Raw genomic sequence first — 25,126 nt, forward strand, 5'->3', positions numbered from 1 at the left:
TTAAATTAATTTATGTTAACATAAAAACGAATTTAAAAAAAAAATAGTCGAATTGTCAACTAAAAATAAGGTGAATTTTATATTTTAAACTGAAGTTGAAATAGTACATTTATTTAGTAAAAAATTAATTTTCAACCGATAATGACGATTATTCAACGAAAAAATTAAATTTCAAACTTCATAATATTGATTAAAAAAATTTTCTGCAAAATCTTCAAGAAAAAAGATGAATTTGAACTAAAATTTTGAAATTTGTCTACAAAAAAATGAATTTGTAACACGTTGGTTGAAATTCTAACCAAAAAGATTAACTTTCTACCAAACAAGACAAATCTCTAACAAAATGTATGAATTTTTAACCAGAAAGATCAATTTTTTAACAAACAAAAAATATTTTCAATGAAAATGATAAATCTTTAAACCAAAAATAAAATTTTTAACCAAATAATTGAATTTCTAACCAAAAAGATTAATTTCAACGCAGAAGATTTTCTTCCTTACTAAAAGACAAATTTAAAAATAAATAAATAAATTTTCAGTCACAAAAAGAAATTTTTAACGAAAATGATTAGTCTTTCACCGAAAAAAAATGAATTTTCAATAACAATTTCAACCAAAAATGGAACATTTTAATTTTTAGTTATGGAAATTATTTTCAAATATCAAACAAAAAATTTCGAACAAAATAGTTTAGTTTTCAACAAAAAGCAAAAAATAATTTTTATCGAAAAAATTAATTTTCCCGGAAATAGTTTAATTTTCAGCCAAAGAAATAAATTTCTAATCAAGAATATTAATATTTTACCAAAAAAGACGCATTTTCCACTAAATACATATATAAATTTTCAAAAAAATAGTTTAATTTTCAAAATGTAAATTTTAAATCAAACATAAAATAGTTAAACATTCAGTATAAAAAAAAATGTTTTCAAACAAAACAAGACGAATTTTCAACAAAATAAATCAATTTTCAACTCAAGAAATACATTTTGAATAAAAATTATTTACCTTTCACCCAAGAAAATGAATTTTCATCTACGAACCTTAATCTTTTACCAAAAAAATTAACCTTGGACAAAATACATTAATTTTTAACCAAATAATTGAACTTGCAACTGTAAAAGAGCACTTTTAAACCAAATTTCGAATAATTAAATTAACATTAAAAAAATATATACTTTTCAATCAAACGAGTTTTCAAACAAATACTGTGACCAAAAAGATTAATTTTCTACCAAAAAACTCTAAATTTAACAAAATACAAGTATGATAAAAAAGATGTATTTCGGCTTCCAATCGTTTACAAAACTACAAATTTCTGGGAATCTTCTTTTGAAAATTTTCAATTGAAAAAATTATTTTTTAGCCCCAAAAACAAAGTTTTAACAAAATAGTTTAATTTTCCTAACAAGGTTAATTTTCTTCTAAAAAAGACGTATTTTAATAAAAAAAAACACCTGAATTTTCAACTAACAAAACTAACTTTGAAACACCAAATGGAATAGTTTTTTTCTCAATATTTCCATTTTCATATATTTCATGATGTTTTGACATGTGTATAAATTATTTTATTTTCTTCCTTAATTTATTCTTCAAAATTGTAAATTTATTGTAAAATTTAGTTTAAAAATCGCGCGCTTTTCATCACTTCTGATTCCGGTTTAATCGTAGCCAGTCAAAACAGTGGGAAGTTGTGACAGAACTTTACCTAGAGAATCTCTAGTATATACAAGTGGATTACCCTGGATTATTTGAGGATTAAAATTAAATAATAATTGTGTTAATTGATATTAGAAGTGAATTGTTGCGGCTTAAAATTGGATTACTTGGACTACAAATGCATATTGCAGAGAACGAGTAGATTACTCTGTATCAGAACTGGAATTTTCTCAATTTCAATTGGATTTCTGCGGCATACAATAGGTCCTAAGTCGGCACTGTGGGTTAAGCCGGCCATTCTTGTGAAGCAACTTCGATTTTATTAGGTTTTTTTTTCGTGTACGTATTAGCATGAAATCTGTAAACTTTCGTAGTGGTCCTGAGTCGGCACCAAACACGTCCTGAGTCAGCACCTTTTTTTTTGTTATTTTTGTTATCATTTGTTTCGTATTTTGTTTTGTTGCGTTTCAATTCTGATTGTACTTGACAAATATTCTACATGTTTTTTTTTTTTCATTGTGAATGGTTTAAATTTCTCCATACAAAACCTGTCCTATTTTTTTCATTTGAGCGGGAAAAATTATGTGCCGACCTAGAACTAGGGGGTGCCGACTTAGGACCGCCATTTCGAGAAATAGCAAAAAGCAACTGCTCACTGCTCCGAATTCATGCTACCTGACCAAAGAAATTAAACCCCGTTTAACCTTTGTTTTTACCAAAACTCACTGTGCCGACTTAGGACCACTATCCCCTATCTTAGATATAATAATTTATGCAATTATTTGAATCGTTTTTAATTGTTTAAAACACTCATTATTTAAGCATCTGTTTTTTTTTAAATTTCAGTTTTAAATTCCATGGTTGATTTATTTATTTTTATTAGTAGATATTTTCTTATTATTATTTTCATTCTATAATTTAATCTCTTATTTTAAAGTGGTTATGTTCGGTAATTTGATAATAAAATATAGCAATAATAGAAATAGTTAAATGTATACTTGGAATTTAAATTATTCTCAATATTATGCCTAAAAAATTGAGATACATTCTGCGTATTAGCATGGCTTAGAAAAATAAACCTGCACCCGTTACAATTTCTGGGTATTTCATGACTATGCCAATATTTATCGGTTTATTAGTTGCGCTAGAGTGCCCCTAATAATAAAAGGCTGCTAGTTTCGCACCACCTCGATTATAGTAACTGCAGAAATCAATAACCCAGGAAATTTTTTTACAAATATTCCTCATTTCCACGGCTCGTAAACCTGTATTACCTGCTACTATTATAATTTAAAGCCAAGCTGCTTCGTTCGCTTCATTCAGAAATTGCGTTCTAATTTTCTCCACAGAAAGATTCTTCTATCGCCGAAAGTTTTTTAATCCAAAGCATTAATTAAAGGCTTTGAACTTATTTGGGATATTAAAAAAACTGCAAAAAGTAACATTCATTTCGAGAAAAAGTAGCAAAATAGTGTGGCAGTGTAAAAGAATTTCACATTTTTATTTCTAATAGAACTGCCAACATTTTAAGATTTATTAATGTAACATTATATAATTACATTTGCAGTTTTAATAATTAATTTAAAACTAAGAAAATGGGAATTTTCAACCAAATAGTTACATTTCCAACCGCAACAAAATTCACTTTCAACAAAAATAAATTTTTTACAAAATATTTTAAGGTTTTGAATTAAGAAATGAACTTTTAACCAAAATGTTGCATCTTCAATCAAAAAAAATAGTTTTTATCGAAATAGTTGAAATTTCAATCCGGAAGATAGTTTCCAAAAAAAATTTCAAACAGAACCAAAAGAATTAAACGATTATAAATATAAAGTTTGAAAAAAGTGTAAAAGTAAAATTTTTAGTGATAAAAATTAACTTTAAATGAAAAACTAATTTTTAACTAAAGACATGAAATTTCAACCAAAAAGATTAATATTTTAACAAAAAAGAATTTTTCTTAAAAACATACATGAATTTTCAAACAAATATTTCAATTTTTAATGGAATTTTCAAACTAATAGTTACATTTTCAGTCACAGAGTTAATTTTCTACCAAACAATAGAAAAGTTTTCAACAAAACGGATGATTTTTTACAAAAAAATAAAAATTTTCAGCAACAAATAGAATAATTTTATTTTAAATTAGAGAAATATGTTTTTAACCAACTTAAGTTATTTTTAACAAAATAATAAGATTTTCAACCAAACCGATGGATTTTGAAACAAAAAGATTGAACGTCCATAAAAAAAAAATTTTAATCGCATAAAATAAGTTTTTAAAGAATGTGTGTCAATAAAAAAAATCGACGAAAATTTAGTTATATTTTTAGTTTAAAAAAAATAATTTTCAATACAAAAACTAATTTTCAAAAAAAGAAATAAGCTTTTAACCGAAAAGATTAATTTTCTGCCAAAAAGTAATAATTCTTAACAAAATACATGAATTTTCAACCAAACGAAAATGTTTTATCTCATTTTTAAGGAAGATAATAATTTTTTCTTCCTTGATTCAGCTGCAACAAACCGAAACAAATATATTTTTACCCCCCCCCCTCCTCCTCATAGTGGTCTTATTATTTTTTTATATTATTTATTTCTAGTAGAATTAGAAAGGGTGCCCGAGAACTTCGCTTTCAAAATTCCCTGATTTTTCCTAGACTGATTTTTAATTTTCCTTGATTATTAATATTCAGATAGGAACATTTAAATCTTGTAATATTTTTAAGATAGACTCTTTTATACGCGAAATAAAACAGTTTTTCAGACACAAATTAAAAATTTTCTAATGTATTAATTTATTTTAAACAAAACATAATTTTTCAATTAATAATTATTAATTAATAATAATTTTCAATTAATAAGGATAAATCTTTAAAAAAATGAAAGTTACATTTTTCGTTAAAAAATTAATTTTAAACCAAAAAAAAGGCTTTTTGACTAAAAAGTCAAATTTTCAACAACAAATTTTTACAATGTGGTTTCAGTTTTACCCAAGTAGTTGAATTTTTAATTAGACAAGATTATTTCTTAACAAAATAGTTAAACTTCCAATGGAAGAGATGAATTTTCAACTAAAAATATAAGTCTTCAAGACAAAAATGATTTCTTAACAAAGTAATTCAGCCACATTTTGCAAACAAAATGGTTGAATAATCAAACAAAGAAGAACAAATTTTAACCAAAAATTTGCATTTTCATTTACAAAAATTGTTATTTCTACTAAAACAGATGAATTTTTAAATCAAAGTTAAATTTTCAAAAAAAAAACATGTTGAATTTTCTGTTAAAAAAGATTTCAGTTTATTTTTCACGATCAAAATCGGAATTCTTAAAAAAGATATAAGTTTCTACGAAAACAATTGAATTTTGAATGAAAAAATACCATTTTGTTTAAACAAAAATGATGAATTTTTAACAAAATAGTCGAATTCTCAACCAAATAGTGGCATTTTTATCCTAGAAAAATTAAATTTGTACTAAAACAGATTACTTTTTAATGTAAAACGAATTCTTTTTTTTTTTTTTAGTTAAAATTTCATCCATTTTTATCCAAGAAACGTAGAATTTCTCTTGGTACAGATGAATTTTTAGATGAATTTTTTTTTTGAATTTTCATTCAGAAAAGTGTTCAGTGCTCTTTGTAGCACCCACATATCAAATTTAAACAAAAAGTCAATTTTCCACGAAAAAGTTAAATTTTCAAGAAAAAACAGCAGCATTTTCGATTAAGGAGTACCACAAAATTGTTGAATTTCCAATTAAATAGTTGCTTTTTTAATATTATTATTGCATATTTTATAAAGATTTAATTTCTGCTAAAGCAGGTGAAATTTAAATCAAAAAGACAAACTTTTAAGACAAAGGTTTAATTTTCAAGCGAACACTTGTATTTTTATTAAAAAAAGATGAAATTTTTTCTCAAACAGATTTTAACCAAAAAGTATGATTTTTTAACAAGATTGTTTAATTTTGAATCAAACAGTTGCATTTTTGGCAACAAGAAAATGAAAATTCTACTAACACAGGTGACTTTTTAAAACAAAACGAGAAATTGTTAAAAAAAGAGCCGAATTTTCATCGAATAAATTTCCGAATAACTTTTGAACACAAAAATAGGAAATTTCAACAAAAAGTAAATTTTTTAGGAAATAGTTGAATTTTAAAGAAAAGCTTGCTTTCATTGCAAGAAAAATGCAACATTTATATTGGTAAAGATAAACTTTTAAATAAAAAAGATAAATTTTCAGGAAAAATAGTTTTCATCCAAAAAAAAATTCACTTGACTTATCAGCAACAAAATATGAATTTTAAACAAAAGTTTAATGTTCTACGAAAAGAGTTAAATTTTTAAACAAAAGAAACAAATTTTTAATAAAACAGTTGAATTCGCAACGAAAAAAGATGTCTTATTAAGACAACTGTTAAATTTTTTATCAAATAATAAAATTTATAACAAAAAAAATCTTCAGGAGAAAGTTATTGCATATTTGCAAAAATTACGTACATGAGTGCAAATTTTTCAAATCTTATGAATCGCTAAAATATGGTGAAAACCATAAAATCCTTGGAAATTCCTTAAAGTCTCTTGAAATTTCGTTCAATTTATTCCATAAAGCTCTTCAGCAATCTGCTGGAATCTCTTGAAATTTTGTTGGAATCAGCAGAAATTCGGTAAAATCTTAAAATTTTCTTTTAAAGCCTGTGAATTTTTTAAGTATGGTAAAATCCATAGAAATCCCAAGAAGTCCCTTTAAATTCAAATTCATTTAATTTAGTATTTCAATGAAATAAAAAAAATTAAAAAGATTTTTTCAATGAAATTAAAAAAATGGAACAATAAAGCTAAAAAAGTTTTCACTTTAGGTAATAAAAACTGAGCTATAAATGAAAGCACTTAAAGTGGAACTGTTAAATTTTGAACTTTTAAAATTTAAATCTAAAAGTTTTCAATTTTAAAAAATGTTGTATTTAAATGCTGAATACTTTACGCGTATAAAATTAAAGGTACTAACATTTTTTAATATAAAAAAATATAAATCTACATTATCATTTTCAATGCTCAAAGTTAAAAAATCAATCAATGAACTTTAAAATTTTCAAAATTATATAATTTTATGGAATTTTAAGCTAGAAACATGAAATATTGAAAAATTGAACAAATTTTAACTGAACACTTCTTAAATTAGAAAGTCAATTACTTTCTTTTTAAATAGTTTAAATATCCTTGGAAGCCTTCAAAATTTTATTTAAAAATCTTGAGAAATCTAGAAGTTTTTTTAAATTGGTTTTAAATTTAAAATTATTTTGGAAATAATTACCTAATATAAAACAAAATGTAGATTTTCGCAGATTTTAAACAAAAAAATTTGATTCTTCTCAAGAATTGTGAAAGGCTTCGAAAGAATAAAAACATTTTCAAGATTTCTAGGAAAGTTAGAAATAACTTTTCATATTGAAAAATTGCTTACAGAGAATAATTAAAAAGTTTTTCAAAGATTTAAACAAAATTTTCAAAAAAGATTCTAGAAGATTTCAAGAAAACTTTAGAAAATTTGCATGATAATTTTTTATCATTTTAAAATTCTAAATATTTCTTAAAATTACTCAAATTTCTTCTACAAATGTTCATTTGTAAATTATACATCAAAATTAAAAAAATTCAGTTCCAAATTAAGCATATTTCAAATGCAACAATTAAAATTGTAACGTTCAAAGTTTAAAGGCTTTTCGAAATTTTAAAGATTCCAGGCTTTCTATGTAAAACAATTCAGTTAAAGATTCTTTACTTTTAAATATTTGGTTTCAATTTACTTGTCTTTAATAAAAATTCAAATATTGCTAAATATTCAATAACTAATCTTTTTTTTAATAAAAAATTTCAAATTGAGTGGATTAAAAATGGAGTATTTTAGACTAAAACAATATTTTAAATTTAATAAAATCCTTTGATTAAGAATATATTATTATGAAGTTATCTTTAAATTGAAAATAGTTTATAACCTTTCAGTCACACGTTCACATTACTAAGCCATTCAAATTGAAACCGTTGAAGTTTTAACATTAAAATCTGAAAATTCCTAAATTTTGAACTGATTTAAAATCGTTTTGTCACATCGTTTTTCTTCACTTTTTATTACTTAAAGTATAGATAAATTTTAAAAAATGATTTATTTATTAAATAAAAATTTTTTTGGCCAAAATTTTCAACATCAAAGGCTTTTATTTTTTATTTGTTCAAGTCTTTAAGAAAACATTTAAAAATTCTTTAAATTAAAAATTTAAGCTTAGAAATAAAAATTTTATATGAAAAATTTTTAAAGTAAAAAAATTTTGAATAGCGCATTGTAAGCTAAATAATAGCATATTTAAAAAACATAAAAATTCCAATAATTATTTTAAAACTGTTGAAATTGAACGTGGACAGATTTTTCTTTAAAAAATTTGTAAAATTCCCGGTAAAAAAATGCACTGTCATTTCCCGGTGTTTCCCGGTCATTTCCCGGTTTTCCTGGTTTCCCAGTCCAGCGGCCACCCTGCGCTTAACTTTGTTTAAATCCTAGGATTATTTTTGAAATTATACAAGTTAAATAATTTACATTTTTTTATTTTATAACTATTCAAGTTTGAACGTTTTTAATTTGATATTTTTCATTTTAGAATGTGATTAAATGAAATTTTGGATATCCAAACACTTTTAATTAGAATGAATTTTTTACTTATAATTAATTAAAAATAGATCAAAAATATTAAAAAGATATGCATTTTTGTTAATTTTTTTTAAAACCACATTGCTTAATTCAGAGATTTCAAATGTTTTCGACTTAAAAAATTGCACTTTTGTATATTGAAAGTCATCACTTAGCAGAGTCTTAAATATAGCCTCTTAAAATCTGTAAAGTCTTTCGAAATTCCATAAAAATGATGAAATCCTTGACATTTTGGTTTTTAATATGACATCTGTTGGTCTCATATCGTGCCCCACTTTTCAATTTTTCAAAAAAACTTTTACTATAAAAACAAGCAAAATTCTTTCACAATTTAATACAACCCGTGTGGAAATATCCCCATTTGGCCTTATTACAATTCGGGCACTAATCGGGGGCTATTCGGGTTATTAATTTTAACAAAGTACGCAGTCGGGGACTAATACGGGACTAGTTGGGATTTTTGTTGTCAAAACTTCAGTCGGGGCCTGGCCGGTGGTTGGTCAAGGGCTAGTCGGGCCTTTTTATTCACTAATGATTTTTTAAATTCTAAAACACTAAGAAGATATTTAACAATAATTTTACACCGTTTTTTGGAGAAAATATTTATTAATGTTAAATTCATCTCGAATATACTTAATAGATAATTATTAAATTAATAATTATTAATTTAATAATTTTGTACGAAAATCAACTTATTATAAAAACAACGATCAAAATCTTCAAAAGAAAATGCATATTGGAAAAAGATACATATAGGTGTAGGTTAAAAGTCTGCCGAAAGTCATAAGACTCTAAATTTGTACAGACGCTTATTTTAAAATTGATCTGAAAGGTTTGCCATATGTAAATAAAGTCTAATCCTTCATGTAGTTGAAATTGGAAAGAGAAAAAGTTTTTGATTAATCAGTGAAGATCAGCATCCTAGTAGTAAAATATTAAGTACGGTACAGTTCAGATTTCGCTACCACCTTCATTTGAGCCTTGCGGTTCTAGACTGGTAGCTTCAAAAAAAATCCGCAATGGCGCGACGTGCCGTCTCTCTCGCAACAGAAATGACGCGTCGAGTGTTTAAGACAGCAGTCCACACGTAACGAAGCATAGTTACCTGGAGCAGAGACTATCGTGACCAACATGGCGGTTCCTTCGGAACGAAGCTCTTCCATTGCTGCCTTCCAGCTGAAGTTTTTGTTTTTTAAATGAATCTTACACAAATTTTGGGGAATTTCAGTTACATAAATTTATGCATTTTTAAGCGTAGGATATGTTCCCCATTAAATCTTGGGTAAATTTGAGCACTTTTAAATGTTTCAAAAAAGTTTATGGACACTTCCGTAAACAATAAGTATTTTGACAAACTTTTAGGGGATGTTCCACAAATTTTGGGGAGTTTGGTTAATAATCCACGCGGTGAATGTATTATCATATGAACCCTACTAGTACCCGATCAGACCCAGACTAGGATAAGTCGGGTCAACTGACTAGCCCCCGACTAATCTGCCGTGAAGCTACTGGTCGGGGGCTAGTTAGATTACCCGACTAGTTCCCCATTTGAATTTCTGCACGGGAACTTTCTTTTTTTCGAAAAAATAAAATTGCGATTCTAACTTCCGCGACATCAATAGCGAACCAGATGTTCGAAAATGTGTATAATATTTTCCAAATATTTAGTAACAGCACTTTATTCAGATGTGAAAGTAAAATTTTTAAAACAGCTTTCAATTTCTGAGACAAAATTCTCTGACTTTCCCAGGCTAACAAAATTCTCTTATATTTACGTATTTTCCCTCAACTGTGGCCACTCGGAGATTCTTAAATATTTTCAATAGATAGACTATAAAAATAATTTTTTTATCAAGGGTGATAAAAAAGGGTTTTGGGTGAATATGAAGAAACCAAAGAAAGGTGCGATGGAGCAAGAATAAGGCGATCACGTAGTTTTGGGTGAGTGCTACAGATTACGATCTGCAAGTGTAAGTAGATGGTTACATAAAATGTATGTGGGTGTGTGTGTGTGTGTGTGTGTGTGTGTGTGTGTGTATTTTACGGAGAAATAAAAAAGAAGCTTAGAGCCACGAACCATCACGGAATCGGTGTTTTGAAGCCAAGGTCTTCTGGCCGGGCATTGCCGAATATTGCGGCGCAACGGGTGGAATGTTAATGCAGGTCGGGTTGTGTCGAGTATGGTACGGTATATGCTCGCCCACGGTCGACGAGTGAACGAGCCATAACGTGAATATGGCGTCAAAAACAATAAAAAATCACAAAAATAAAAGAAAACGCACAGGAAGAATCCAAGCAAGATTGACCAAGATCCTGCAACCAAACCTACAAGTCCATCCATTTTTGGCTACAAAAAAGCATCCAAATTTCTCCAGTGCCCTCAATGTCACCCTCGAGAGTATGCCATGGTAAAAACCCTGCACCTAAATTCATAAAATAAAAGGAAAAAATAGTGAAGAGGGTTTGAAAAATTAACGTCGATAATCAGAAGAAAGATAGAATCAATCAAAATGGGTTCGTTTATAAATTATGTAAGAAGGATTTTTTATGTACCTGAAACCACCTACTTTCCTTTTGCAGATGTAAGATTATATTTTATTTCAATTTTTTTCTCTTTCACTTTTTATATTGCAGGCCTCGGACTTATTTTAGAAATTCAACAGAGTGGCGTGTAACTTTTAAGTGTTTTTAAATCACTTGACATTTTTTTAATCTCTTTAAAATTTTTTTAAATCTTATATAATACGCTGAAATCTTCGAATTCTTTGAAATCGATTGAACAATTTTAAAACGTCAAAGTACTTGCAGATGCTATAAAATCGGAATAGTCTGATAAAATCCGGCAGTCAAACCTCTAATTTTTCACTGCTTTTTGGTTAAAAAAAACTCCTCATCAGTACCTAATTTTAGAAACACTGCACCTAAATTCATAAAAGATGCGGAAAAATAATTGAAGAGGCCTTGAAAAATTAACATTGTGAATTATAAGGAATTATAAGCAAATAAAAATAGGTTCGTAAACAAATTATGTAAGAAGACACCCCAGAAATTTGTTTGAATCCACACAAAAATATTTGAATTTTTTGTTTTGAAAAAAAATCATATTTAAAGGTGCCGCAAACCCCATGAAGTTTTACACGTATTTCCCATAAGAAAAAAACACATTTTTGTCAATCTTATTCAGAATCCTCAATATTGTTTCAATTTAATTGAAACTCAACCTGTCTCTTCAGAATTAGCCTTAGAATACGAATAAAATATAAATTTTCAAATATCAACACCATGAGTCTGTTTTTTAGGGTCCCAAAAAAAACCCATAAGTCAAAAAATGGGTTTTACGAGTTTTTGGCGCTGATCATGACTTTTTTTGCAGTTTTTCAAATATAAATTGTTTCTGGCATATAAATACCATTTTATATTGATAATTAGGTATTCACAATAATTTTTTTAACAATTTATTATTGTTAATAAATTTCTCTTAGAAAAATAGTCCAAAATTACAATTTAAAAAAATTCACTTTTAGTCCAATTTTCAATTAAGATAAGTTATTTAATTAATTGTAGTTAAGAAAACCAATTGTTCAAAAAATTTATCATTATTATTAATATTATATTTGAATAATGCTAAAAAGAAGCGGTATCTTTCTGAAATTTCTGGCTCTTTGTCCAATTTTCAATGAAAGTGTGGTAATAATGAATTCAACTTAACATAAATATTGTTTAAACAATTTATTGTCATTTTTAATAATATTCTCTTTGCTTAATAAGTATAATGTTGCGGTTTTTCGGCAATTTTTACCTTTTTGTCCTTTTTTCACTTACTGAGGTAATAATAAATAAAAGATAACAAAAAAGTTGTTTAAACAATTTAATATTGTCTTAAACTATCTTTTCTTAGAGAAGTGCTAGAAAGTGGCAGTTTTTTTCTAAAATATTAAACTTCGAATCGCTTTTTCATTTTTGAAGAAATAATAAGTCAACCACAACAAAAATGATTTTTCAAATAGTATTGTTGTTTTAAGTGAATTATTTTCGCTCTTTTCCACAAAATATAGAGAGATTATTTAAAATGTAGTTTTCTCTAATGTTTATTTATTAATTGTTAATAACTAAGCAGGCGAAGAAAAATTTCATATTTTATTTTAAAAACCCACAACTTTCTAGCACTTGTCTAAGAAAGATAGTTATAAGCAATATTGAGTTGTTGTAAACAACTTTTTTGTTAACTTTTATTAATTATTACCTCACTAAGTGAAAAAGGACAGAAAGGTAAAAATTGCCGAAAAACTGCAACTATCAGGTATTGATATAGATGAAAATAGTCACAAGCAATAATAATTTGTTTAAACAATGATTTTTGATTAATATAATTATTTATTAAGTCACGCCTAATGAAAAATAGACAAACATTTGAAAATTTCAGGAAAAAATTGCAACATTTTGCTAATTACGCAAAGAGAATATTATTAACAATGATAATAAATCATTCAAACAATTATTTATGTTGAGTTGAATTCATAATTATCTCACTTTAATTGAAAATTGGAAAAAGAGCTAGAAATTTCAGAAAAAACGGCATCTTCCTAGTATTATTCAAATATAATTTTAATGATAATAATAAAAAATTGTTTAAACAATTAATTTTCTTGACTCTAATTAATTACTTAACTTAACTTAATTGAAAATCTAACCGGAAGTGAATTTTTTTAATTGCAATTTTGTAGCATTTTTCGAAGAGAATATTATTAACAATGATAATAAATTGTTTAAACAACGACTATTGTTAACACTGATAAAGTATCACTTTCCTCTAATTGAAAATTGAACAACACGTGGACAATTTAAAAAAAAACCGCGTCTAACTCCATTTTATGAGACAATTGCGAAAAACAATCATAAATTGTTTAAACAATTTATTTGAACATCTAATTATCAATATGAACTGGTTCTTAATGTGCCGGAAACAATTTGCATTAAAAAACGCAAAAAAGTCATAATTAGCAGCAAGAACTTGCGAAACAAATTTTCCAACTTATGGGGGTTTTTTGGTACCCTATAAAACAGACTCCTGGTGTTGATAGTTGAAAAGGGATATTTTATTCCTATTCTATGACTAATTGTGAAGAGAAATGTTGAGTTTGAACTCTATTGAGATAAGATTATGGATTCGGAAAAAGATTTACAAAAACGTCTATTTTTTTATGGGAAATACGTGTTAAACTTCATGGGGCTTGCGGCACCTCTAAATATTATTAAAACAAAAACAAAAAAATGCATTTATTTTTTTGTGGATTCAATCGAATTTCTGGAATGTCCCCATAAACATTTTTTTAAAATTCCAATACATTTTTGGACCACCATAACGATTATATTTTATTTCATTTTTTATTATTTTTTTTTCTTTTTATATTGCACGCCTCTCGGGCTTATTTTAGAAATTCCAACAGATACCATAAAATCTTCAAAAACTTTAAAATCAATATAAAAATTTCAAATCGATTGAAAAATTTCAAATCTTCAAAGCACTTGGACTTCCAAAATCAACCTTGAGAATCATAAGGAACATAAAATAATTAAAATTAGGTTCGTTAATAAATTATTTAAGAGAGATTTTTGGATCACCTATAATCTAAAATCTTTTAAAATTTCTAAAAATCCTATCAAATACATTAATACCTTCAAAAACTTTTAAATCGTTTAAAAAATCACAAATCTTTAAAGTCCATATCTGGTAAATTTCCATCGATTTTTTCTTTTAATGTAAACATCTGAATTTATTTTCACACTGAAAACCTCGGACTCATTTAAAATATTTAAAAGAGGATCATGTCACTTTTGACTTTTTTGAAATTTCTAAAATTCTTTACAGATACCATAAAATCTTCAAAAAATTTAAAATTGATTGAAAAATTTTAAATCTTTGCAGTACTTGGGCATGAAAAATTAATCTTAAGATTCATAAGGAACTTAAAATAAATAAAATTAGTATCATTAATAAATTATTGAAGAAGGATTTTTTTATCCCATGTTATGTACCTACTTTCCTTTTGCACATGTCTGATTATTAGGTTGGTCTAAAAAACGCTTTTCGAGCTACAGGGAAAGACACCCCCCCCCCCCCCCCCCCCCCCCCCCCCCCCCGAGTTTCCATTTCCAAAGAAAGAAAATACTTCTTTTTTTCGAAATTTGAATATTAACACGTGCCACTGGGCACTTTAAATACCCATTTAATTAACATGGGGAAATTAGGAATTTTCGAAAAATTGAACTTATATTCCAGGGTCTCATGGAAACGTTTTAAGTGCCAAATATTATCCAAAAATAAAAAAAAACTACATTTTTACATATCATTGTTACTTTTTAGCAATTTCCGTGATAATTTTTATACAAATAATTACTAATGGACAATTTGAATATTTACCATGACTTTTTAAACAATTTTCTATTTTTAAAACAAATGTAAATTATTTAAACAATTATTTATTCCCAAATAATGTAACAAAGTAATCATATTTTCTGATTGAAATCTAATTGTTTTTTATTCTTTGAAGTAGTAAATTTTTCTAAAAACGTTTTGAAGCATCTTTATTTGCTCAAGCAGTTTTTTTTTTCTATAACTAAAAAAATGAAACAAAATAGAACACTTACAATTATGTTTTTGACTCTACAGCGTATCAAACGAAAACATTTACTACTTTTAATTGTTAAAACAAATATAATTTGTTTAAATAATTTCTTTTCCAAAAATACTTCTAAAATCGTAAATAATTGTATGTCATCTATTTTATTTTTTAGCTATCGGAAAATAACTGCTTTAGCAAATAAAAATTGTTTAAACAAATAGAAATTTGTTAGGCATTAAAAGAAATGTATTAAAATTATGTAATTATTCAACAAAATGTAGAATAGGATATCAATCTGAAAAAAGTGGACATCTTTGACTCAATTTTCAGAAATTTTGAAAATAAACAATGATTAATTGTTTAAATAATTACATAATGTTTTAAATCAAATTTATTACTCTACAAAATTACAAAATATTGCATTTCCATGAAAAAATACGATTATTTTTAACTTTTTTGGGAATAAATAATTGCTTAAATAATTTAAATTTGCTTAAACAATTAAAAAAATTTAAACAGTCATAGTAAATATTCAAATTATCCATTAGTAATTATTCGTATGATTTAGTCTTAAGAACTTGGCACGTTTTGATCCTTTGGAAATTTCTAAAATCCTAGATAATTCTTTACAAGCGCTTAAAAAGTTTGAAAGTACCTAAAATTTGAAATTTATAAAATCCCTTCAATATTCTGAAATCCCTTGTCATCCTGGAAGATTCACATACAATTTTTAACTATTTTAAAATCCCTTGAAATTCCTTAAATACCTCGAAATTTCTCAAAATCTTATAAAATATCCTTAAACCTTCAAAAGCTTTAAAATCGATTGAAAAATTTCAAATCTTTAAAGTCCTGGTTGATCCTATAAAATCGCGTGGGTCTGGCTTCATCAAGCCCTTTGAAATCCCTCGAAAATTAAAACTCCTATAAATCTGGAGAAATCCCTAAAAAAACTTAATGAAATACCTTAATGAAATTTTCGATATTATTTGAAATTCCTTTGAAAATATTTGAATACTGGGAATCCTTTGATATCTGATACTCTCTTCAAATCCATTTATTTACTTTTTTAATTTGTTGAAATTTCTTAGAATCTTGTAAAATATCCTTCTATCTTTCAAATCCCTGTACGTTCCCCTACGTCCCCTCCCACTTCAGCCTTCGTTTCCCCTAGTTTCCCCAACTTCTACCACCTCTACTTCCCCTCTCCTCACTTCCCCAGCTAACACTCGACAAGTTTACACTCCCCTTCCCTCACCTCTCTACCCCAAAAATCACTTCCCTCCTCTAACCATCTGCACTACCTCGTCAGACTCCACATCACTACCGTACCACACTTTCAATAATTTCCTCTACTTCCCCTTCCTTCCCACCTCTAGACCCTCCTTATCTTCTCTTTCTGCAACTACACCTTTCATTTCTCCTCACTACTTCTCCCTTCATTTACTCTCACTTTCCCTACTTTCCTGCTCCTGATTTCCGCTAACTTCCCCTACTCTTCCTCTCCTTATTTTCTCTGACCACGCTTACTTCCCTTCTAATCCTTTCCTCTCACTTATCCTATATCTCATCGCCTTATTGTCCCTCATTATCCCTACTTGCCTTCCTCTTATTTCCCTTCATTGCTCCTACACCCCCTTCCGTCTTATTCCTCGTCCCAGTACTGTCACTTCCCTAATTTTTTCTTACGGCCCCTACTTTTCTTCCCCTCATTTTCGCTCACTTCTTATTCTTTAACACCCTCATTTCCCCTACTTCCCCTGTCCGAATTGCCTCTCGCTATCCTACTTCCCTTCTCCTTATTTCCCCTTGTTTAACAGTTTCAAATAACTCCTATAAAATTCCATAGATTTTTATGAAACTTCATATTCCTTGGTTTTTTGTGAAAAATGAGAAATTCATAATGGCGGATTGAATATCGTGAACTGAAATGCAAACAGTCTCGTGATTCGCAAAAAATTCATTAATTTCAGTTTTTTAGGTCGCTGATGAAGAAACCAGTGTCAAAATTGAGAAATTTAAAATGGCCGATCCAATATGGCTGACTAAAATGCAAAAAGTTGCATGATTCGAATAGATCGCTGGTTACGAATCCGAGATGGAAATGGGGAAATTCAAAATAGCGTATTCAATATGGCGGACTTAAATGATAATATTTGCGTGACTTGAATGAAAGTCAGCACTATGAGTTTTTCAAGGTTACTGATGACAAATCCAGTTTAAAAATTGAAAATTTCGGCACGGTGGATCCAATATGGCGTAGTGAATTGAAAAAGTCGCGTGAATTAAAAGGATTAAAATTTAAAAATTCTTCATGACGAATACAATATAGCGGAATAAAATTCAAAATGTCGTTTCATTTGAATAGGTCTCTTTTTGCGAATCCAGTGTATAAATTGAGAAATTCAAAATGGCGGATCCAATATGGCGGACTAAATGCAAAAAGTCACGTGAGTTGAATTAAAACCAGTACTTTGCGGATTTTTTTTTATGTCGCTGATGAAGAATCGGGATAACAATTAAGAAATTAAAAATCTGGTTACAATATGGCGGACTGAAACTTTAGCGTTTCTTAGGTTGCTGATTATGAATTCGGAGTCAAAATTAAGAAATTCAAAATGGAGGATCCAATATGGCGGACTAAAATACAATCACATCATTTGAATGAAAATCAGCATTAAGGGATTTCTTACGTAGCTGACGACGAATCCGGGGTCAAAATATAAAAATCCAAAATGGCGGGGCCAATAGGACGGACCAAAAATTTATTTAATTCAGACTGAACAGAATACTTTTTATTTTTCAAGGTCGCTAATTATGCATCTCAATTTGAAATTGTGAAATTCCAATTAGCGCATCAAATTTATTATAGAGAAGGCATTTATTGACAATTAATAAACTACATTAGCGTCAAATTCAATAAAATAGTAGCACGAGTGTAATTTTTTTTTCAAAAGAGTTGCATCTTTAAAAAGAAAATTTCAAAAAGTCTCATTAGTGACCACGTGAGTCCGAGGCCTGGTATTGCTAAATCCTCTTTAAGCAAAAAAAATATTAATGAAAAATATAAGATTATTACCTAACGTAAAAGTATTGAAGATTGAATTTTAAAGAATTCTTTCCACATGAAAAAAGTGAGATAAAAGAGAATTTAGTGAGCTAAAAACTGAAAAGTAATCGATAAAGATAAAGCACGGTTGTATTGCCGACCTTCGGAAAAGTTGAGAACTGCAGAAAGTTAGATAAGAAACCCGGGTTTTGTATTGACGATTTTTATCCTGAATAGGTATAATGTAAGATAAAATATATTTACTCTGCTGGTAATGAAAAGTCACGTCTGTTATCGACAGATAATTTTTATCTTGAAAAGGGCCATTTAAGATAAGATGTACATAGTTGGTAATGAAAAGGGACATCTTTTATCGACAGTCTTGTCAACCTTGCTCTGGATGTCATATGAGACCCTCTCCACCCCAAGATTCATGTCCTACGAGATTTGAGTGTCCACAAAATTCACCACGTCAAATATGCATCGTACCCCCTATACAACAAGGTAGTTTCTTTTTATTTTCCCATTTTTTGACATTTATTTTTTTATTTTAGTTTCTAAAAAAATGAAATCAATTTTATATCTTAATATGTATATAATAGAGTATAAATTATCAAAAATTCTATTTGATTTGTTGCAGGCTTTACAGTGTTTCACCTATTTCCCCCCTTTTTCCAGTTTTCTTTCTTTCTGAAACAAAAATTATTTCTTTATTTAAAATTAATTTTTTTTGTGTTGAGGATTCAACTATTTTGTTAAAAACTCGTATTTTTTTATTAAATTCAACTGTTTTTACTTAAAATTTTATTTATTTTGTTGAAAGTTCAACAATTTGTTTTTAATTCGTCCTTTTTGGTTGAAAATTTAATTTTTTAGATGAAAATTCGTCTTTTTGCATTGAATATCCTTCCTTTTAAACTGAAAATTTATCTTTTGTTAGAAAAATCATTTTTTTTGTTGAAATTCCATCTTTCTTCTTTGAAAATTCAACTGTCTTTTAAAATATTTTTTTTTCGACTTGAAAGTGCAACAGTTTAGTTAAAAATAAAACTATTCTTGTAAAAAAGTTATTTCTTTGATAGAAAATTCAATTGTTTTTTTGAACTTTCGTCTTTTTACATTCTCATCATTTATGATTCAAAAAGTATTAGAATTGTCAGAAATTTGACGCCACAGTTTTTTAATGGCTTTCCACGTTTCGAGACGCCCTGAACCCGAAAATTAACTTTTTACGATGGCGTCTGTCTGTCTGTCCGTCCGGCACAAAAAATGATGAAAAATCAAAACTGCCATTTTGTGGACAAACCATGCACGATACGAAAAAAGATGAATTACAAAAATTGTGATCCGAAAAAAGATATAAAATTTGGTTAAGAATCACTTCTTGATAGGACGCGTACTTTTGGTTTCATTTTGTGAAAAATAACATTGAAAGTAAAAATTTAAAATTTGTCGAAAATCGACCAAAGTTACGAAAAAAAAATTTAATAAAACCTGTTTACCTCTTAATCTTTAAATAAACTTGCGTGATATTTTCTAGCCGAAAATTCAATTGTTTTATTGAAAATTTGTCTTTTTCGGATAGAAAATCTAAAAAAATTCATTTTAATACAAAAGAAAATGGAAAATTCATGTATTTGGAGCAAAATTAATCTTTTTTGATAAAAAATTAATCTTCTAGGTTAAAAATTCACCTGTCTCGTGAAAATTCGAATGTTTTGTAGAATATCCTTATCTTTGGCTAGAAAATTTTACAGTTTGGACTATTTTTTTTCTTTAATCTGAGAAAATGCATCTTTTTGTTTAAGAGTTATGTTGAAAATCTTTTAAATTAAATTCATAATTATCATATTTTGTTAAAAATCCGTCTTTTTGGCAGAAGAATAATCTTTTTTGTTGACAAATCATTTATATGAACAACCTAACTTGTTAAATTTTAAAAAAATTATTTAAAAACTTTTCACACACTAAATTTCGCATTTTCTTCAAGAGAAAATTCGCTTCTGGTCAAACAAATCGAATTTCAGATGGATTTTTCATACAAAAAAGATTAATTCTTAGGAATAAATATAATAGTTAATATGACAATTTTAAAACAAAAACAGTTGCATTTTTCATTAAAAAGAATGATTTTTCAACCAAATTGTTAAATTTTTAACAAAGTAATTCAGTTTGTTCGAAAAAATAGTTAAATTTTCAAGAAAAAGAAGATGAATTTTCAACAAAATAGGTCAACTTTTAATCATAGCGATGAATCTTCAATAAAAAAAGAATTTTTTAACAAAGTGATTCAACTTTCAACTAAGTCTTACATTTCGATTAAGAAAGATGAATTTTCAATTAAATATTTAAGGATTCAAGTCAAAGAGATGAATTTTTCAGCAGAAGAGATAAATTTTCAACAAAAGTGTTGTATTTTCATCATCAAAAAAGATCCTTTTCAACCAAAAAAGATAACTTTTTTACAAGAAAAAAGAATTTTAAAATTTAATTTTTGTAAAAAGCCTGATAAATTCTGTATTCATTTTAAATAAAAAAAGTTAAATCAACCAAAAGAAATGCAATTTTAACAAAATAATTCAATTGAAGCAGACGAGAAAATTTATAAATAAAACACATGAGATTTCTACAAAAATAGTTGAATTTCCAAAAAAAAAATTATTTTTAAACCAAAAATTAAAAATTTCAACAAAATAAATGAATCCTCAAGCCAAGCAGATGATTTTTTAACCAAAAAGATTAATTTTCTACCAAGAAAGACGAACTTTTTTCCAAATTTCTTTATTTTGAAATTAAATTTTGTTTTATTTTCGATCCAAAAAAATAAATTTTTGAACACAACTATTGCATTTTCGACCAAAAAGGATAACCCTTTAATCAAAATAAGTTTAAAAAATTTTCATATTTTCAAGCGGAAAGAGCAATCTTTTAAAAGACATTTGAATATTCAAAGAAACAATATAAAATTTTAACAAAACAAGATGATTTATTTAACAAGAGATGACTTTTAAATTTAAAAGTATAACTTTTCAATGCAAAAAGACGAATTTTCAACAAAAAAATTGAATTTTTCACCAAAAAGGACGAGTTAAAAAAAGTTGAACTTTCAACAAAATAAATATAATTTTAATTAATAATAGTTGAATCAAGGAAAAAGACCAAATTTTGACAAAATATTTGAATCCTCAACCAAAATACAGAATGTGTAACCAAGATGCTTAATTTTGTACAAAAAAAAAAGAATTTTTCGTCAAAATTATGAATTTTTAAACTTTTTTCATTTCTGATTGAAAAATATTTTAATTTTCTATGAAAAAAGGCGAATTTTGAACAAAACTGTTAAATTATCTACCGAAAAAGATGAATTTTTAATAAACAGCCCTTTGAATTTTACCAATTGATCGTATTTTTAAGTCAAAAGGATGAATTATAGAAGTTTGTTAAATTTTAAAACAAGAAAGATGAATTTTCAACAAAAATAAAGATCACTTTTTTACGAAAAAACAAATTAAAAAAAAACAACTTAAAAAAAAATTACGAACAAAGTAATTAGATTTTTAACCAAACTATTCAATCTTTAATAAAAAAAACATTTCAATAGACGAAAAAGACCAATTTTCTACAAAATATTTGAATCCTTAACCAAAAAAGAAGAATTTTGAACCAAAAAGATTAATTTTCTAATAAAAAGATGATTTTTTGGCAAAATACATAAATTTTCCACTTTTTTATTTTTCATTGATTTTTTTTTGTTTTCTTACCAATAAAGACGAATTTTCAAAAAAAGGCGAATTTTCGTCTCAGAAAGATGAATTATTAATAAAAAAAGTTGAAATCTTAACCAAATATTCGAATTTTCAAACAAAAAGAATAAACTTGAGGGAAAAACAGTTTTTAGTTTTCAAACAAATAATAGAATATTTATTCAAAGGAATTGAATTTGGAATAAAAATATAAAAGTAGGCTTTCTCAGCAAAAGAATGAACATTCAACCAAAAATAGATGGATTTTCTTATTAGGTTCTATTATAATTCAGTTCGCATTCAAGCAAAAAAAATATATTTTTTTGCTAAGTGTTGTTACAAGTCAAATTTTTCAAGGAGTCTGTATTATCATCAGAGAATAACAGAAATTCTGAACGTCTTTTCAGACCATACGTAGCTATAAATATAAATAAAGAGGAAATATAAAAAAAAACGAAACAGGAAGAAAAGGAAATAAGCTACTAGAGAGATCGAAAGAATAATCCTTTTTCAGAAATACACGCATAATTTTTTCGGGTGTTGTTACAAATCAAATTTTTCCAGGAATCTGTATTATCATCAAAGAATAACAGAAATTCTTAACGTCTTTTTAGACTAGACGGACCTATAAATATAAATAAAGCAGAAATATTTAGAAAAAAAGGAAAAGGGAATAGAGAGAAAAAGATAAGAGGGGAATAGGAGAATAGGGGAAAGAGTATCAAGTGTGCAAGTGATTAAAAAAAAAAGATATCAGTTATATTAAATTTTTTTAAATTAAATTTTTTCTCAAAAATTTCTGATTACCGGTCGAGTGATTTTCCCTTAAGGGAGAGATCGAAAGAAGAATCCTTTTTTAGAAATACACGCATAATTTTTTCGGGTGTTGTTACAAATCAAATTTTTCCAGGAATCTGTATTATCATCATAGAATAACAGGAATTTTTAACGTCTTTTCAGACTAGACGGACCTATAAACATAAATAAAGCAGAAATATTTAGAAAAAAAGGAAAAGGGAATAGAGAGAAAAGGATAAGAGGGGAATAGGGGAATAGGGGAATAGGAGAATAGAGGAAAGAGTATCAAGTGTGCAAGTGATTAAAAAAAAAGATATCAGTTGTATTAAATTTGTTTAAATTAAATTTTTTCTCAAAAATTTCTGATTACCGGTCGAGTGATTTTCCCTTAAGCTACTGGAGAGATCGAAAGAAGAATCCTTTTTTAGAAATACACGCATTATTTTTCCGGGTGTTGTTACAAGTCAAATTTCGCGAGGAATCTGTATTATCATCAGAGAATAACAGAAATTTTTAATGTCTTTTCAGACTGGATGGAGCTATAAAATAAATATTTTTTGAAAAAAAATCTTCGAAAGAAGAATTTTTTCAGAAATGCAAATTAATGTGTGTATTTCTGAATAAGGATTATTCTTTCACTCTCTCTTGTAGCTTAAGAAAAAAGCACCTGACCGAAAATCGAAAGTTCTGTGGTTCGATTCTCAGCGGAGCGAAGGAGAAGATATTTTTTCAGAAAAAATGTAATTGAATAAAGTTTTTATCTTATAGCTTTATCTAGCCTGAAAGGACGTTAAGAATTTTTGTTATTCTCTGATGATAATACAGATTCCTCGAAAAATTGTATTCAGGAATCGGAACTAAGCCCTGCTGTATCCGGAAGAATTAAATTGGCGATCAAATTGTAGGTATTGGGGTATATTATATTTCAGTTCACATTCAAGCAAAAAAAACAAGAAAAAGTGAACGTTTCTTGAAAATAGTGCGGAAAAGAGAAAATGTTATAAAAAAAGGATACAGGGAGAAAAGGGGAATAGAGGGAAAAGGAGAATAGGGGAACAGAGAAAAGCGTTTAGAGTCTGCAAGTGACTGAAAAAATATATCAGTTGTATTCCATTTTTTTTAATTTAATATTTTCTGAAAATTTTCTGATTGCTGGTAGAGTGCTTTTTCCTTAAGCTAATACAGAGATCGAAATAAGAATCCTTTTTCAAAAATACAGGCATTATTTTTCCAGGTGTTGTTTTAAGTCCGATTTTTCGAGGAATCTGTATTATCATCATTGAATAACAGAAATTCTTAACGTCTTTTCAGACTAGATGAAGCTATGAAATAAACTTTTTTTTAATTAATTTTTTTCTTAAAAAAGATCTTCTTCGAAAAAAGAATATTTTTTCAGAAATACAAAATAATGTCGATCTAAGCCCGGCTGTACCCCGAATAATTAAATTTGGTATGAGATTGTAGAAAACTGGATTCTCATATAATTCAGTTTGCATTCAACCGGAAAAACGAGGAAAAGGGAAAGTTTCTTGAAAATAGTGGGAAAAGGGGAAATAGGGGAAAGAGTGTAAAAAGTGAAAGAGATTTAAAAAATGTATCTTATCTAGGACCACGATGGAAGCCCTGTTGTATCCGGAAGAACGGACACCCCTGTTCAGCCCACTCTCGTCCACGTCGAACCCTCAGATTCAATGCTTCCGAGCTGGCCTCTCAATACTAGATCAGGATCAGCATCCGCAACCGAAAATTAGAACAGCCGTATCCGAGAAATTGCCCCAGGCAGAAGAAAGGAAATCGGCCAAAGTCAAGTTCTCTCCAACTGAATTGAGATTGTGCCGATTTCAAGGTCGCTGATTTATTGGCAAATGGCATGTGAATGAACTTCACTCAATAATAATTATCAAAAGTCAAGAACACCATTATTTTCTAGAAAGCTCGTCGAAAGTTCGAGAGAGCAGGGTTCAGCAGCCGCCCAAGCCGGGAATGTCAACTTATCCAAGTTCTTTTTTTTTATCTCACATCAGAGTGACTCAGGACTAACTTGACCTCAGCCATGCTCAGCATTCAGAATGCGCTGATAGTTCTCGAAGTCATCCTTAAGCTAAGTCTCATACTTTCAGGCAAGGGCTTTTTAATATTTATCAGCTTTTTTTAAATTCAGGAGTTCATTTATATGAACAATCAGTGAAATGACATTTAAGTGTTCTCAATGAGATTTCAGCCACAAATAAATAAAGCGAATAAAAATTGAAAAAGTACTCATCAGACTTGTTTTTTTATTCTGAAGTATGAAAAAGGAAACAACTAGGATTAATCTCTCGAATTTTTGGCGTATCATAGATTAAAACATTTCATATGATTGCAAAAGATTGTAAAATGTTATATAAACTTGAAAAATATTGCATGAGCTCGAAAAATGTTGCATGAACTTGAAAAATATTACATATGCTCGTCAAATATTATATAAGCTTTCAAAATGTGAGATGACCTTAAAAAATGTTACATGTGCTCGCCAAATGTTATATAAGCTTTCAAAATATT

The 25,126-nt window shown here is 27.5% G+C and overlaps 1 protein-coding gene across 10 annotated transcripts; it reads left to right on the forward strand.

Annotated features, from left to right (window-relative positions):
• The first annotated feature begins 10,633 nt into the window (after window positions 1-10,633).
• Window positions 10,634-24,817, forward strand: LOC117174446. Of its 10 annotated transcripts, none has more exons than XM_033363579.1 (4): window positions 10,634-10,954; window positions 18,346-18,548; window positions 24,193-24,431; window positions 24,516-24,817. In XM_033363579.1, exons 2-4 carry the CDS (start codon window positions 18,523-18,525, stop codon window positions 24,623-24,625), a joined length of 375 nt encoding a protein of 124 aa, XP_033219470.1. In that variant the 5' UTR covers window positions 10,634-10,954; window positions 18,346-18,522; the 3' UTR covers window positions 24,626-24,817. The 10 variants fall into 10 exon arrangements, with proteins under 10 accessions (XP_033219470.1, XP_033219467.1, XP_033219468.1 ...); XM_033363576.1 differs by having other exon boundaries at window positions 10,634-10,903; XM_033363577.1 differs by having other exon boundaries at window positions 10,634-10,903; window positions 18,366-18,548.
• The last annotated feature ends 309 nt before the right edge of the window (window positions 24,818-25,126 follow it).

Source organism: Belonocnema kinseyi, chromosome 6, assembly GCF_010883055.1.
Source record: "Belonocnema kinseyi isolate 2016_QV_RU_SX_M_011 chromosome 6, B_treatae_v1, whole genome shotgun sequence".
NCBI lineage: Eukaryota > Metazoa > Arthropoda > Insecta > Hymenoptera > Cynipidae > Belonocnema > Belonocnema kinseyi.